At 38.3% G+C, this 15406-nt stretch overlaps 1 protein-coding gene across 2 annotated transcripts in view; it reads right to left on the reverse strand.

Moving 5' to 3' along the window:
• The window catches only part of TMEM236 (transmembrane protein 236), a 41948-nt gene that overhangs the window by 12701 nt on the left and 13841 nt on the right, over window positions 1–15406 (reverse strand). For both annotated transcript variants that reach the window (XM_059184019.1, XM_059184020.1), the window contains 2 exons: window positions 9686–9758; window positions 5413–5554 (listed from right to left, as the gene is read on the reverse strand). In XM_059184019.1, the coding sequence (XP_059040002.1) occupies window positions 5413–5554; window positions 9686–9758 (215 nt within the window). The remainder of the gene's footprint in view (window positions 1–5412; window positions 5555–9685; window positions 9759–15406) is intronic.

Genomic DNA, 15406 nt, shown 5'->3' on the forward strand with positions numbered 1-15406 from the left:
CACGCATGGGTGCTCCAAGCAAGGCTTGCCTCCCCTGCTCAACTCAAACCACATCACCCTGCTCTTTCTCACCACATCCTTCTCCTTTTTTCTGCAACCCTTTTTACTTCCGAACAAGAGTCCTAACAATAGTGTTTTTCATAGTGAAAAACTGGAAAAGAATCTAGTTGTCCAACAACAGAGGTCAGTTAATGAACCATGGTTAAATAAGTCAGGGTTTGTTAATAATGGGATATAATATTCAACCGATAAAAACCATGTACTGAAGGAGATATAATAATAAGGATGATATCCACCACATTCTGCTCAGTAAAAAAAAGATAGAAATTAAGTTTCCTTAAGTGAAGCATATTCACGAAGATGTTATCAGTTCTAAATCTCTAGTCTACAGGATCGTGGTTGATCTCCACTTTCTTCTTTTTTGCTTATGTTTATTTGACCATCTTTTTAAATGAACGAGTATGATTTTGGGAAAGCAGCACATTAGAAGTCAAACAGTTCAAAATGGAATGTTAAAAAATGTATTTGATTTTATATGTGTTTATATTCCTCAAAACCTGTGTGTGCTCTACTGGGATGAGCCTGGTATTGTAGGGCATTTTAGTGTGTTGTGTTGTGTTGTGTTGTGTTGTACTGTGTTGTATCACAGCCCAGAGCAACAGCTCAGATGAGAATACACTTTGTCCTTTGGTGGTGAAGGGTCATGATTCCAGGAAGCCATGGGCTGGAGAGGTACAGAATTGGACACTCGAGTTATGCTACTGCCTTAGAGAAAGCAACAGGCTGTGATTCTAAAACTGTGATTCTGGAAACTGGGTTAGTTTCCAGACAGCAGAAGAATCTGGGGTTTTTTCTCCCCAAATGAAATCTTACATAAAATACCAACTCCTAAACAGCAAATGTTGTATTGATTTGGTTCAAGTAGGAATTACAGCAACCAGTAATGCCAGTTAAGCCTCCCCCTTCTGCCTATACCCCTCCCTACAAAGCAACTTGGTAGGTTTCCCCATTCACTAGTTGAGAAACAAATAAAAGCTGGTTTTAAGAAGGCAACTTCCATTCCAGCAATAGGTTTTTCCACTCATAGTATGAGATCCAAATGGTTACTTTTGCCCATTAATTACATGTATACTCGGATTTCTTGAGGCCCAGTCTTCCTTCGATGTAGAAAGCTTGCTTCACCATACCTGCCTAAACTCCTACAAATCCCAGATATTCCATTTGGATTTTTTTGACCTCCAGCACCCTAGATTAAACAAAGTATTACTTCATGTGTCACCCCACAGTACTTTAACTATCATACTCTATTATATCACTTGCAACGTGGTACCTGAGCTAGGCTTAAGGTATTTAAGTGAGTCCTTGTAGGTAGAACTGGAAATTTGCCTCCTAACCATGGACTTCTTTGCGGGTCTGGTTGCCTCACTGGTTTTTATGGAGTTTAAGAAATCTACATGGGGCAGGAGGAATCTAATGGTGGCCATGATTTGGGGTTCAGACAATAAAAGTACAACTAATGTAAGGAGAAACTCTGAGATCCCTTGATGGTGGGGAGAGGGGGTACTATCTCAAGAGAAGGAGTCTGGCTCTATCAGAATCAACAACAAGATCTAGTGATAGGAGGAGAAATGGTGATTTCCAGTGGAGTGGAATGGCCGTCACTTGAACTTGTTGAATCCCAGCCAATCTGTTGGTACATAGACATTCTGGGCAAAAAAAGCTTGTGTTCCCAAATGAAAATCTATTGCTCTGCTTGGGACCTCTCTAAACAAGTAGATCTCGGTGCAGTGAAGTCAGTATTCCAACTGTCAGAAGAAAGGCAGTCAGTCTAAAGCACTAGCAGAACATCAAACAATATCCCAGAGGCAAGTAACAACAGTATAATACAAGCATTTCGAGCAGAGTCCATCAAGAGTGGTGGGAAAAGAGCATTCCAGGTTTTTTTGTGCGTGAGAACAATGACTGAAAAAATAAAAAAGCTGGAGCAATGGAATACTTAGCAGTCTGGACCAAGAAATGAGATCAAAGAAGACTCAAGTTGGGTCTGACTTAAAAGACGAGAAAGGGAACAAGATGGAAGAGGGAGAGGGATGGGGGTCCCGTCGTTCACTGGTTGGGACTGAGCTAGCAAAATTCAAACAGAAATATCAAAGTGTGCTCACCTATACCCACATACTGTAAGAGCTGGGGACATTTAGTCTATATATTGTGCTCCTATTATTACTTGTTCTCATGATGGAGACATGACATTATTAGGTATGACATACATCTGAGAGATGCCTGTGTCTTGGAGCTATGTGTGTCAGAAAATATTCCTGTGTGAGGCTCAGGATATGTGAGATGATGTGTTTGGCTGTTAGGACATGGTGACCACGTGAGGTTGAGATATTTCAGCGATTAATGGAAAGTTAGCAGAAAGGATTCCCTGGTCCAGTGAAGACTGCTTTAAGCATAACTGTATTTTTTATATAGAAGAAATTTTATTTAAAATTATAGAAGAGGAAAAGCTACACAAGGATCAAGCTTTGCTAGCTTAGAATTGAGATGGTTGAAATGGCACGAAAGTGTCCAGAAATCAAGCACTATTGATTACCTTAGTTTCATCAAATATAAGGTCATAACTGCTACAAGCTGATAGATGGGCAGGCATTTCAAACTCTGGATAGAGCACAGAACAGAATATATTCCATTTCTCAACATTTTCTAAAGGAAGCCAAATATTTCTTAAGCTTCTTTATCACCCACTCCTTCTCTACCTCTTGGATTCTGAATTACCACATGCAATGACAGCATATTTTTAGCATACTGGCTTATGTTCAAATTTCTGCATTACAACCTACAAGTTTATGAATTTATGTATTAAATTCCAGAGAATGAGAATACACCATAAATTCAGAATTCACATAATCCATTTTATTAGTATGCATGTTCAAAATCTTGCAAAAAATTAAATTAACATATATTAATATTTGCAAAGGTATTTTGAGTGAATGCTAGTTTTTTTAAAGCATGACTTCATTAAACGGTAGAGCTATTAAACCAGAGATTAACCTTCCCAAGTTTGGGCAGGGAAAAGCTCAAGAAGAAGGTTTTTGTGCAGTTGTACAAGACATTCTCCAGTCTTGTCTCCAAGACTGACTTCTTTGGGCTTTTCTTATTTCAATTCTCAGTATCATTGTCATTGCTGGATATGGGGAAAATTCCCCTTTGATAATCCAACTCATCACTTAAAATATAAGATGCTGATAACTCATTCCCCAAAACATACATGTACATTTTTTAGAAAGAGAACTTTCACTAAAAATTTAAACAGATAGATCTGATGAAGCCAAACTGTGGAAAGAACCAAGATGCCCTTCAACGGACGAATGCATAAGGAAGATGTGGTCCATATACACTATGAAGTATTATGCCTCCATCAGAAAGGACGAATACCCAACTTTTGTAGCGACATGGACGGGACTGAAAGAGATTATGCTGAGTGAAGTAAGTCAAGCAGAGAGAGTCAATTATCATATGGTTTTACTTATTTGTGCAGCATAACAAATAGCATGGAGGACAAGGGGTGTTAGAGAGGAGAAGGGAGTTGGGGGAAATTGGAAGGGGAGGTGAACCATGAGAGACTATGGACTCTGAAAAACAATCTGAGGGTTTTGAAGGGGCAGGGGAGGGGGAGGTTGGGGGAACCAGGTGGTGGGTATTACAGAAGGCACGGATTGCATGGAGCACTGGGTATGGTGCAAAAATAATGAATACTGTTATGCTGAAAATAAATAAAAAATAAAAGAAAAATTAAACAGAATGTCCCCATACATGGAAGGTACAGCGTTATTAAAAACAATCCAACTTCAAAATAGGTTTGCATCAAGAAAGAGTCTAGGCAAGTAGCAGAGGACGTGGTAATTCCCGAATCTCCTTGGTCTGAGACAAAGACACCTGGCTCTGGAGGGCAGATGTAACTCAAGGATACTCTTCCCTCAAAAGATGGCCACTGGCTACCATCTTACGGACTTTGTCCCCTTCATTATGTTAAACATAATGACCGTCATCTCCCACTTGAGGACAGAGTGCAAAACATGAAGCTCAGAGTCTCAGATTTCCTGGTGGCCTCCCAGCTCAGTTTTATTTTTCAATTGGAGGAGTAAGAGTGACTGGAAGAGTGGTGGCTCATGGTCCATAAATGACTCTCTGGTCTTTTCCTTCCTGGCTGTAGTAGTCATCCCTACTGCTCTTCAGCATTCTCCTAGTGACTCATTCAATTTAACCCCTCCACCCCACCAGGAAGTGATTAGACAAAAATCTACCCACCTCAAATATAAGAACAATAAGAACAATAGCATACACTTATTATAAATTAAACATAAATACTATGACATGAAATTAAGTGAAAGTTAAGAAAATCTAAGGCCAGGGGCGCCTGGGTGGTTCAGTGGGTTAAGCCTCTGCCTTCGGCTCAGGTCATGATCCCAGGGTCCTGGGATCGAGTCCCGCATCGGGCTCTCTGCTCAGCGGGGAGCCTGCTTCCTCCTCTCTCTCTGCCTGCTTCCCTGCCTACTTGTGATCTGTCTGTCAAATAAGTAAATAAAATCTTAAAAAAAAAAAAAAAAGAAAAAGAAAAAAGAAAATCTAAGGCCAAACACAATATTCAATTAGCAAAATATCTTTTTTTTTTTTTTAAGGCCAACCTAAATTTAGTTTTGACTGATCCCTTTGGAGGACTATTTGTGGTATATCTTGGTTTTCTTAGTGTGATCTTTAGCTTTTTGACAATCCACAATTAAAAACACATAATTCTCTAGGATATAAGTGCAGCAGTCCCATTAATTTCTGTATCAAAGGTATCCAGAACTATTTATTTATCTAAACTTAAGGTTTTAAGAGAGTTTCCAAAAAATACAAATCTATAGCAATTTACTTAGAAAATTTTCTTGCTAGAGTAAACATTTATAAAGCTTTTGGTATTAAATATTTGGTAAGTTTATTCATTTATCAGTACTACCAAAATACAAAGAAGAAAAACTGTCTAGCAATCAAAGTAGGTTTTAAAATAATTATATTTAGATATCTTCATTTCTGATCTTCTAACTATAATGTTAACTGTAAAAAAGAATATCATTAAACATGTCGGCAAATAACAGAGGGACAGAAAGAGGTGAACAATCTGTCAAACTATTTTTTTTAAGATTTTATTTATTCATTTATTTATTTATTTGACAGAGAGGGAGTGATTACAAGTAGGTGTGGGGGGGGGGGGAGCAGGCTTCCTGCTGAGCAGAGAGCCAGATGCAGGGCTCGATCCCAGGACCCTGAGATCATGACCTGAGCTGAAGGCAGAGCCTTAATCTACTGAGCCACCCAGGTGCCCCAATTTGTCAAACTTTTAAAAACATTTATATTTAAAAGTATACTTACTCTTTAGCCGTCCTGTAAGAGGATATATCCTGAGTTTTTCAATAATATCAACCACAATCAAGGAAGTCAGGACCAGAGAAACTGGCAGGTCAGGTAACTTCTCAGGAAGGCTATTCGTCGAAGCACTACTATTTTTTTGAACCTGTTTTCAGAAAACCATTTAGAAGGATTATATTTTGTGCTTTCTTTGTTTAAAATTCTTTTAATAGTCTGAAAGCAGCACTAAATTATAAAGACATTTACTAAAATCTTAGAAGCTTAATTTCCAGCTTTTCAGATATTCAACCCAGTAAGCTTTTTTTTAAAATTGTGTTATGTTAGTCACCATATAGTACATCATTAGTTTTGTTTTGTTTTGTTTTGTTTTTGTTGTTGTTTTTTAAGATTTTACTTATTTATTTGAGAGAGAGAGCATGAGAGGGGAGAGGTCAGAGGAAGAAGCAGACTCCCTGCTGAGCAGGGAGCCCGATGTGGGACTCAATCCCAGGACTCCAGGATCATGACCTGAGCCAAGGGCAGTTGCATAACCAACTGAGCCACCCAGGCGCCCCACATCATTAGTTTTGACGTCGTGACGTCGTGTTCCAAGATTCATTGCTTGCATATAACACCCAGTGCTTCATGCAATCCATGCCCCCCTTAATACCCATCACCAGACTCACCCATCCCCAACTCCCCTCCCTTCTAAAAACTCTCCTGTTTGTTTCTGGGAGTCCATAGTCTCTCAGCAACCCCATAAGCTTTTGAACAATTTGTAAAGATGTAACAAAGATTCCTATCAGTGGGAGAGCTTTCAGTTCAAGATTGAGGTTGGTAAACACATGGGAAAATACTACAGCAGGCTCCTGGTAACAGTGGGATGGGCAATTTCTTCCCCCTCTACTGCTAAGCAGAGCCTTTGGGAGTCCTTAAGTCGAAGAATGAGGGGGACAGATATTGGATGGAGTTCAGGATCTTCTAAGAAGGGAGAGCCCAGGTTAAACCCAACCAGGTTTTGGGACACTTCTTTCATCTGATTAAGATACACACACACACACACACACACATACACACACACGAGACTGTGGCAAACATCATATTAGTGGTGATATGTTGAGAGTTTTCCCTCTGAGATCAGGAAGAAGACCAAGGTGCCACCACGACCAGTCCTACTCAACATTGTGCTAGAAGTCCTAGCCAGTGTAATGAGGCAAGAGAATGAAATAAACACAGTAAGTATTGGAAAGAAAAGAAATATATATCTTTATTCATAGACTACATAATTGTACATGGGGAAAATCTCCCCGAAGTGGACAAATTATTTCTAAATATCAATAAAGGGAAAATGAGATTTTTAAAAATGATACCAGTCAAAGCAACCTCAACCAAAATTCAAAGACTTTGCAGAAAATGATAAGCAGACACTAAAATCCATATAGGAATACAGAAGGCAAGACATTTAGATGAAAAAGATATAAAGATTTACTCTTTGGGGTATAAAGAGCTATTATAAACCTAGAAGAATTGTATCAGTGTAGTGTGGACAGAGGTATATAAAAGCAGACAGTGGACAAAACAGAAGACTTGAAATAGACGTGTACATATATACACTTGATTTGTAAAAGTAGCACTGCAGAGAAACATGGAAAGACAGAAATTTTTATAAATAGTGCTCAATCCATTAGACATTAATTGGGGGAGAAATGCACTCCCTACTGCACAACATATACAACAATTAGTTTCAAATGGACTGTGAATCTAAAAGAGAATTTAAAACAATACAGGCTCCAAAATATAATATTGGAGGATATCTTCAGGTCTTTGAGATTCAGATTCACAGTATGACAAAATCTTTTCAAGCTACCAAAATTACTATTCATGAAAAAAAGAAACCGACAAATTGCACTGTTTTTAAATGAAGAACTCTTCGTCCAAAAATGGCATGACAAATATTAAGTCACAAAGTGTGAATATATTTGCAACACATATAATCAACAAAGGGCTTGAAATCTGAATATATAAGTAACTTCTGAATCAAAATTCCAAAAAGATAAGTAACACAATAGGGGGGAAAAATTGGCAAGATAAGAAAATACTCAGTTTCGGGACGCCTGGGTGGCTCGTGGGTTAAGCCTCTGCCTTCAGCTCAGGTCATGATCTCAGGGTCCTGGGATCAACCCACGAGTCGGGCTCTCTGCTCAGCAGAGAGCCTGCTTCTCCCTCTCTCTCTGCCTGCCCCTCTGCCTACTTGTGATCTCTCTCTCCGTCAAATAAATAAAATCTTTAAAAAATGCTCAGTTTCATTATTAATGAAATGCAACATAAAACTGCAATGAGATTCAAGAATATACACACTGGGATGGCTAGAAGACTTAGGAGGTAAGGCTAGCGAGTCTGTGGATCAACAGGCATGCTTGTTCTCCACCAGTGCTAAGTCTAAATTAGTAGAATCTCTTTGGAAACCTGGCACTTGCTGCTAGTTAAACATTTGAATTTTTTTTGTCTTTTTTATTTTTTATTGTTTTATTTTGTTATGTTATGACCCATCAATTATACTCCTGCATATTTCACCGGCTGAAATTCTTGCATATGTGCATCAATAGACATATTCAAAGATGTTCACAGCAGCATTATATTTAATAACCCAAACCAGACACACCTGAAGGTGGGCATCGGAATCAGAAATGTAAGCTGTAATATATTCATAATATGAACTACTCTACAGAATGAAAATGAAAGGAATACAGTTGTATACAAAAACCTGAATGAATCACACTTTTGAATAAGAGAAACCAGACATACATTAGGTAGATAAATAGATAAATAGATAGTTGGATAGATAGATTATATATATATATATATATATATATATATATATATATATATATAGTTGTATTTCTCTTATGAAAGATTCAAAACCAGACAATCCAACCTATGGTATTACAAGTTAAGGTAGAAGTTACCTTTAAGGAGGAGGGAAAAGGTTGTCATTGCAAAAAAACAAGGGAGCTGGCAAAATTTTATTTTTTGACCTGAGTAGTGTTTACACAGGTTTTTGTTCTGTAGTATTTCACTAATACTGTTTAGTACACATTTCTGTTTGTGTCTTTACTTGAGTGAAAAATGAAAGGAAAGGAAGAAAAAAATGTGTAACAGTGGATAAGGACATAATAGAAAAGAGCCAAAAAAATGTTCTTTTGCCCCAAGAAGGGCAATCAGACTACAAATCTACCATCACTTTACGATAATAGCATTGCTTAAAATGTTGTAAACTGAATTTTTAAAGGTCTGGGGAACCTCTCATGAGCTTTACAAAGTTTTTGGGGAGGAGAGAGGGAAAAAAGATAAATCTAGATACAAATACACACATATTGTTGTTTGATTGACAGTATGTGCATCAAGTGCAGCCTTCAGAAGTTATTCTAATACATTTATATATTGTCCTAATGTAGCATCTAGGACACAGTCCAACATGATATCATACACTACCCAGTACTCCCCTCTCTCATAAAGCCTATCATAACTATTCTGATTGTCTGTTTATTTCTCTCTCTACTATCAATAAAAAATTACTGAATGCCAGAGATTCCATCAAATTTCCTGAGTGTTCTATCCCAGTACCTACTCAATGTATTTCATCTGTGGAATATAAAGTAATTTAAGTTACTCACTTTGGGGAAGTGAAAATTATATACTTCACAGCATCATGCAAATTAATAAGGTTAATAGGGCATTCTTCTTTGAACCTTTTTTAGACAATAAAATTCTCACAACCTGTGAGTTCTGCCTATAATATTCCTGTCTTGTAGATGCTCATCTATTAGAGTCCTTTTGAAGCTGCATTTAGTCAAAACATAAAGTTTATTTTCAAATATATATCATGTGCAAATGCTTTGCCAATAGATGTATTATCAAGGTCTTAGAATGTGAGTGGATGTTCTTTGGATATTGTTTAGAACTGAGGACACTCAAAAGACATCTAGTTAAAAGAAACAAATACAAATATACTTTCAAATTCCTTGCTTTTTTAAAAAAATTATTTTGAAATTAACATTCCTGTCTCTCACGCACAAACACAGAAGGTATTTTTTTAATTGGCTGCTAGACCTTCCTTCACAATCACAGAGGTAACAATGTTTTTAGTACTTTAAATATATACATTGCAACTTGGAAGAAAATTGGATAAAATAAAGTTTTAAGAAAATTTTTGGGCACACTGTTCTATCAAATTCCAGTAACAGAGGAAATTTTAAAATCTCAAAATCTTGCAGCAGAAGAAATAAAAATCCCATACCTCGGTCACTGCGATAGAAAAGCTGAAGCTGGGAAGTGTGGTGAGTATAACACACATCATCATAACAGGTCTCCTAGCAAAGGAGAAAAAAAATAAGCAAAAGCAATAATGTACAAGATCAACAGTTCCTGTTCCATTCTGCTAATTTAGCAGTTCCTGTTCCATTCATCTATAGTTTTTCTAAGAAACTACTGCTTCCCTATTTCCATTTCCCAAATGTTTGAGTATGGCAAAGGGCAACACATGCAAAAACCGGAATATTTTCTAGAACAAAGGGGTGAGATATTTCTAAATAAGTAGCAAACCATGGACTTCTAAGAGCATCTCCGTACAAGATGAGAGACATTCAATATTTCATTATTATTTGGAATCTTACCCAAGAGTTCTGGCTCTTGTGACCAACTGAAAAAAAGAACATGACTTTCTTTTTTTTTTTTTAAGATTTTATTTATTAACTTATTTGTGAGAGAGAGAGAGAGCACGCACACACAAGCAGGCAGAGTGGCAGGCAGAGGCGAAGTAAGAAACCGGCTCCCTGTGGAGCAAGGAGCCCGATTCGAGACTAGATCCCAGAAGCCTGGGATCATGGCCTGAGCCAAAGCAGCAGCTTAACTGACTGAGCCACCCAGGCATCCTGAACATGACTTTCTTAAGTTATATTATACCCTATTGTCTAAAGTTGATTTTTCAAAAAGACATTTAGAGAATATATACCAAGAATGACTTCAAGTGAAAACATTTAGATATTTCTTACTTGAAAAAAATTATATATATATATACATAGTGAAATATTGTGTGATTTTATATACGTGATTTTATGTATCACATATATCACATTTTAATATATATACACAAAAATAAAAATTTTTATATATCACATATATATAAAATCACATATGTATGTGTGTATATATACATATATAGGATATATAAAAAACACATAATTTTCCAAACTTGTTTTTGGACCCCTTCTTAAACATTACAATAATCAATTAATCAAATTGTTATTGTGATATAATACATATATAATACATAAAATATCTTATGACAGAAAGAATTAAAATATACACTTAGCATCATTAATTTTGGGGAGGACAAAGTATTCTCAAAGCTTTTGTTTCATGAAATACCTCCATTCCTTAAATAGATATTTAACTAATTACACATTTAAAAAATTACATTTATATGATAATGTGTTTCTAAGTACAAAAAAAGTGTTGAACTCTTTCAAATAAACTAAGGTTTATTTGGTACTACCATGCTACTGTCTATCTCACCTTCTAGGTATAGACATAAATTAGGGGGCGGGATACACCCCTCTCCCAACCAGACCCAATATGACCTGCTAAAACCAGAGGTACAATGGGGTTTTTAAGGGGTAGCTTTGCCTATTTTTCTGAGTCCAGTACTAGGCTCCTGCAGCACCTGGTTCTCTAAGGATAGTTAGAGCTTTCTACTCAGCTTGTACTCAAAAATAGATAAGAATGTCCCAGGTATTACTCCCACTCCTCCTCCTTATCTATATTTTCTCCCTCAATTACCTAAGCCAATCCCATGGTTTCAAATAACAGCTACTTACCCATACCTTCCGAATATTGTATATATATGTATATATATATATATGTGTGTGTGTGTGTGTGTGTGTGTGTGTGTGTATATATATATATAATATCATATACATTATCATATATATATATGATTTTTTTGGTTTGAGTAAGAAGTACCCAAATGTTTTCACTTGAAGTCATGGTTTATCTCTTATGATCTCTAAATGTCTTTTTTCAAAAAAATCAATATCAGTATTATATAAAAGTAAATACGCCTGAGTTCTGGGCTTGTATGACCAATACTGTTGGTACCTCCACTTGGATGTCTAGTAGGCAATCCAGATTTAACATGCCTGAAAAAGACTCCACATCCTTCCCCATACCTGTTCCAATGATCATCAAATGCTGTCTGCTTTACATCAAGTATATGTACTGAAAACACTTTTTCAAACCATCCTTTGCTAACACTGCAGGTCATGGGCTATCATATCTCATCTGACTTCCTAACCAATTTCCTGTTAGTGCTTCTACTCTTGCCTAGCAACATTGTCTCCACAGAGCAGTTATATTTCTAAAATGTAAAACATGATTATCACTGCCCTACCAAAAATTCTCCAATGATGGGGGGTGGGGTGAATGGAGAGTTAGTGTTTGGTGGAGACAAAATTTCAGTTTTGCAAGATGAAAAGAGCTCTGCGAATGGTTGGTTGGTCTGGACACAGTGTGAATGCACTTAGGGCCACTGATCTGTACACTTAAAAACGACTAGGATGGTAAGTTTTATGTTGTGTATTTTTCATAAAATACATACACTTGTGCATTTTACATATTTTTTAAAAATCACCAATGCACGAGTAACGTCATTAGAATAAAATTGAAACCTATTACTCTAGCTTACACGTTCTATATGTTGTGGTTTCTCTTCTTTCTCCCACTGTCTTTCTCATTTAGAATGACCTTCTCTCCCAAAAACCTCTTAACTCCAGCCATACTGGCTTTCTAGTTATTTCCTGATCACAGCAAACTCGCCCCACTTTCACGTTGTACACTTGCTCTCCTTTTGCCAGCAGCTCTCTACTCCCAGATCTTCCACGTCTGACACAGAATTATATACATTTACAGCCCTACGGCCATCTGAAATTCTGCTGATTATTTCTTGGGTACCGTTTTACACATTCCTCCTCTTTGCCAGTCACCCAAACGAAGTTCCATGGAAGCAGGAAACTTATCTGAGTGGTTTCACTACATTCTCTCCACTGGCTAGCACAATGTTTTTGAACAATTTTTGTGCCGTGAAACTTCTAAGAATCTGGTAAAACCTATGGGTCTTTCATAAAACATAATTTAAAAAAAAAAAAACAAGCAATTATGTTGAAATACAGTTATCCAAATTCTTTTACAATTTTGATATAGTAATATATGTGCCTATCTATGAACATTGTCTTCTGATTTCCTTTGGAGTACTCAAGATCTAGTGGAAACTGAAATCATTCATAACCCATTTGATGAAGTATCTGCAACAGCTGTAATGTGATATGAAAAGACCTATGTAATGAAATTACAGGTTCTGGTAATACTACTGTGATTTGTTACCAACGTTCAAAATGGAAAGAAATCATAGCTTTCAATTAGAGGTTAGTGAAAATAACAATGTAATCTGTTCCCAATCCAAGTTCTGTGTTTTATGTAACCAGAAATCATGATAATTTGTATTTTAAAATCTTGACTGACTGCCAACATATGTTTATAATTTATGAATAAGGGTTGTGGGTTAAATTCTGTGCCTCCTCCCCAAAAGATATGTTGTAGTTCCAGCTCATGGTACCTCACCATGTAATCTTATTTAGCAACAGGGTCTTTCTAGAGGTAAGAGGTTAAAATGAGGTCACTAGGGTGATGCCTAATCCAACATGACCAGTGTCCTTATAAAAAGGGAAAATTAGGGGGTGCCTGGGTGGCTCAGTGGGTTAAGCCGCTGCCTTCGGCTCAGGTCATGATCTCAGGGTCCTGGGATCGAGGCCCGCATCGGGCTCTCTGCTCAGCAGGGAGCCTGTTTCCTCCTCTCTCTCTCCGCCTGCCTCTCTGCCTACTTGTAATCTCTGTCTGTCAAATAAAAATAAATAAAATATTTTAAAAAAAAAAAGGGAAAATTAGGAGAATGTACAGAAGGAAGATTATATGAAGACACAAGGAGACAGCAGATGAAGGCTAAATTTAGCCAGATGATGCTTGGCCAAGTACACCAGAGTGCCCGTGAACCACCAGCCCTCAGAAGGAACCAACCAACCTTGACCCAAGACCTCCAGCCTCCAGAACTGGTAGACGCACATTGTCATGAACAGAAATACTACAAATACGAATGTTCAGGTGTTCCTGGTGAAGACTCAGGCAGCACACAGGATAGTGTTACTGGAAAGTGGAGGGAAGATGATCCTTTCTATAAAGCAGCAGAACACTTGGAGGACCTGTGTTCTGCGGGGTATGGAGTAGAACTTCACAGCTGATGAACTCAGATACTTAGCTGAGATTTCTAAGCCAAGTCCTGAAGACACTGCCTGGTGTCTCCTTGCTGCTTCGAGCAAAATTCAAGAGGGGAAAGAGAAATTGAAGAAAGAATAACTGTTAAGGAGCTGGAACTTGAAGATTTGGAAATTTCTGTCTATCCATGGTGCAAAAAATAAGAGGGGCGCCTGGGTGGCTAGTAGGGTAAGTGTTTGGCCCTGACTCAGGTCATGATCCTGGGGTCCTGGGATCGAGTTCCACATCGGGCTCCCTGCTCAGCACGGAGTCTGCTTCTCCCTCTGCCCCTGCCCCTTCGTGCCCCACTCCCACGCTCATGTTCTCTCTCTCAAATAAATAAAATCTTTTTAAAAAATGAAAGAGAATGTTCTAGAGAGGATACTAAGGGTGTGGCCTGTGAATCCAATCACCTGTCTCAGCAGAAATGCTACCACTGCCAGCTGGGACTAAAACGGGACAGAGATGGGACAAAAGGGAAGGAAAGCTGTGAGCCTTCTGGGATTCAAGAGGCAGGAAGTGGGCTGCTAGAGCTATTTGGCTGTGAACGTGTACTATCTTTCAAGAAAAGGGAAGAATGACTCTGACAGTGCTTCAGAGGCCTGAGAGGCTACCACTGCCACCAGTGGCCCAGAGGTTTTTCCTCCTCAGACCCAGAAGCCAGGAAAAGCATGAAGCCTCCAGTCTGATAGGCCCAGAGGACACAGTGTCCAGCCACAGGGGATTATTCTCAAGCCTCAAAATTTAGTGAAATTTGCCCTTCTCAGTTTCAATGAGTCTATTTTGCATGTGAGAAGAAGATGAATTTTGGACAGACCAGAGCGCAGACTATCATAGGCCAGCACATGTTGAAGTCCCAACCCCTAGTACCTCAGAATGTGACTATATTGGAAATAGTATCTTTCCAGAGGTAGTAAGTTAAATTGAGGTCATCAGCATGGGCCCTAATCCAACATGACTGGTGTCCTTGTAAAAAGGGAAAATCTGGAGACAGACACACACAGAGGGAAGACCATGTGAGGAGACACAGGGAGAACACCATGTGATGATGAAGGCAGAGATCAGGGTGATGCATCAATGTTAAGGAATGCTGAAGAGTGGCAGTAAACCACCAGAATCTGGGAGGCCTGGAACATATTCTCCTTCACAGCCCTCAGAAGGAACAACCAACACCTTGGCCTCAGATTTCTAGCCTCCAGAATTAGGGGACTGTGTATTTCTATTGTTTACACTCCCAAGCTTGTGGTACTCTGTAACAGCTATCCTAGGAAATTCACACAATGAAATGTATGCTGGAAATCCCACAGACACATCTTTGAAAGTGTACTTGTGCTAAGACTAGTGCAAGGCTGTAACCAGAGAACAGAACAGCTGAGGAGAAGGACTTGTGGACCAGGTGTAAGTTCCAGGTGGAAGGATGAGCTAGAACACTACCAGTAGAGCTCTGGGGGTATCTGGAATAAATTAGAAAGAAGGACCCCTCCCTCCCCCGGGAGTAGCCCTATGAAGAAAGACCTGACTGAGCTCAGCCATGATGAGTTAATGATTCCTATTTGTGCAGCAAGAATTCTGGCCCTGAGATTTTTCATGGACAAAGTGCAGGTCAGATAATAATGGTGGGAACCACTCTATGCTCAGAAACTCACACACATTATCA

Source organism: Mustela lutreola, chromosome 8 (genome assembly GCF_030435805.1).
Source record: "Mustela lutreola isolate mMusLut2 chromosome 8, mMusLut2.pri, whole genome shotgun sequence".
Taxonomy (NCBI): Eukaryota; Metazoa; Chordata; class Mammalia; order Carnivora; family Mustelidae; genus Mustela; species Mustela lutreola.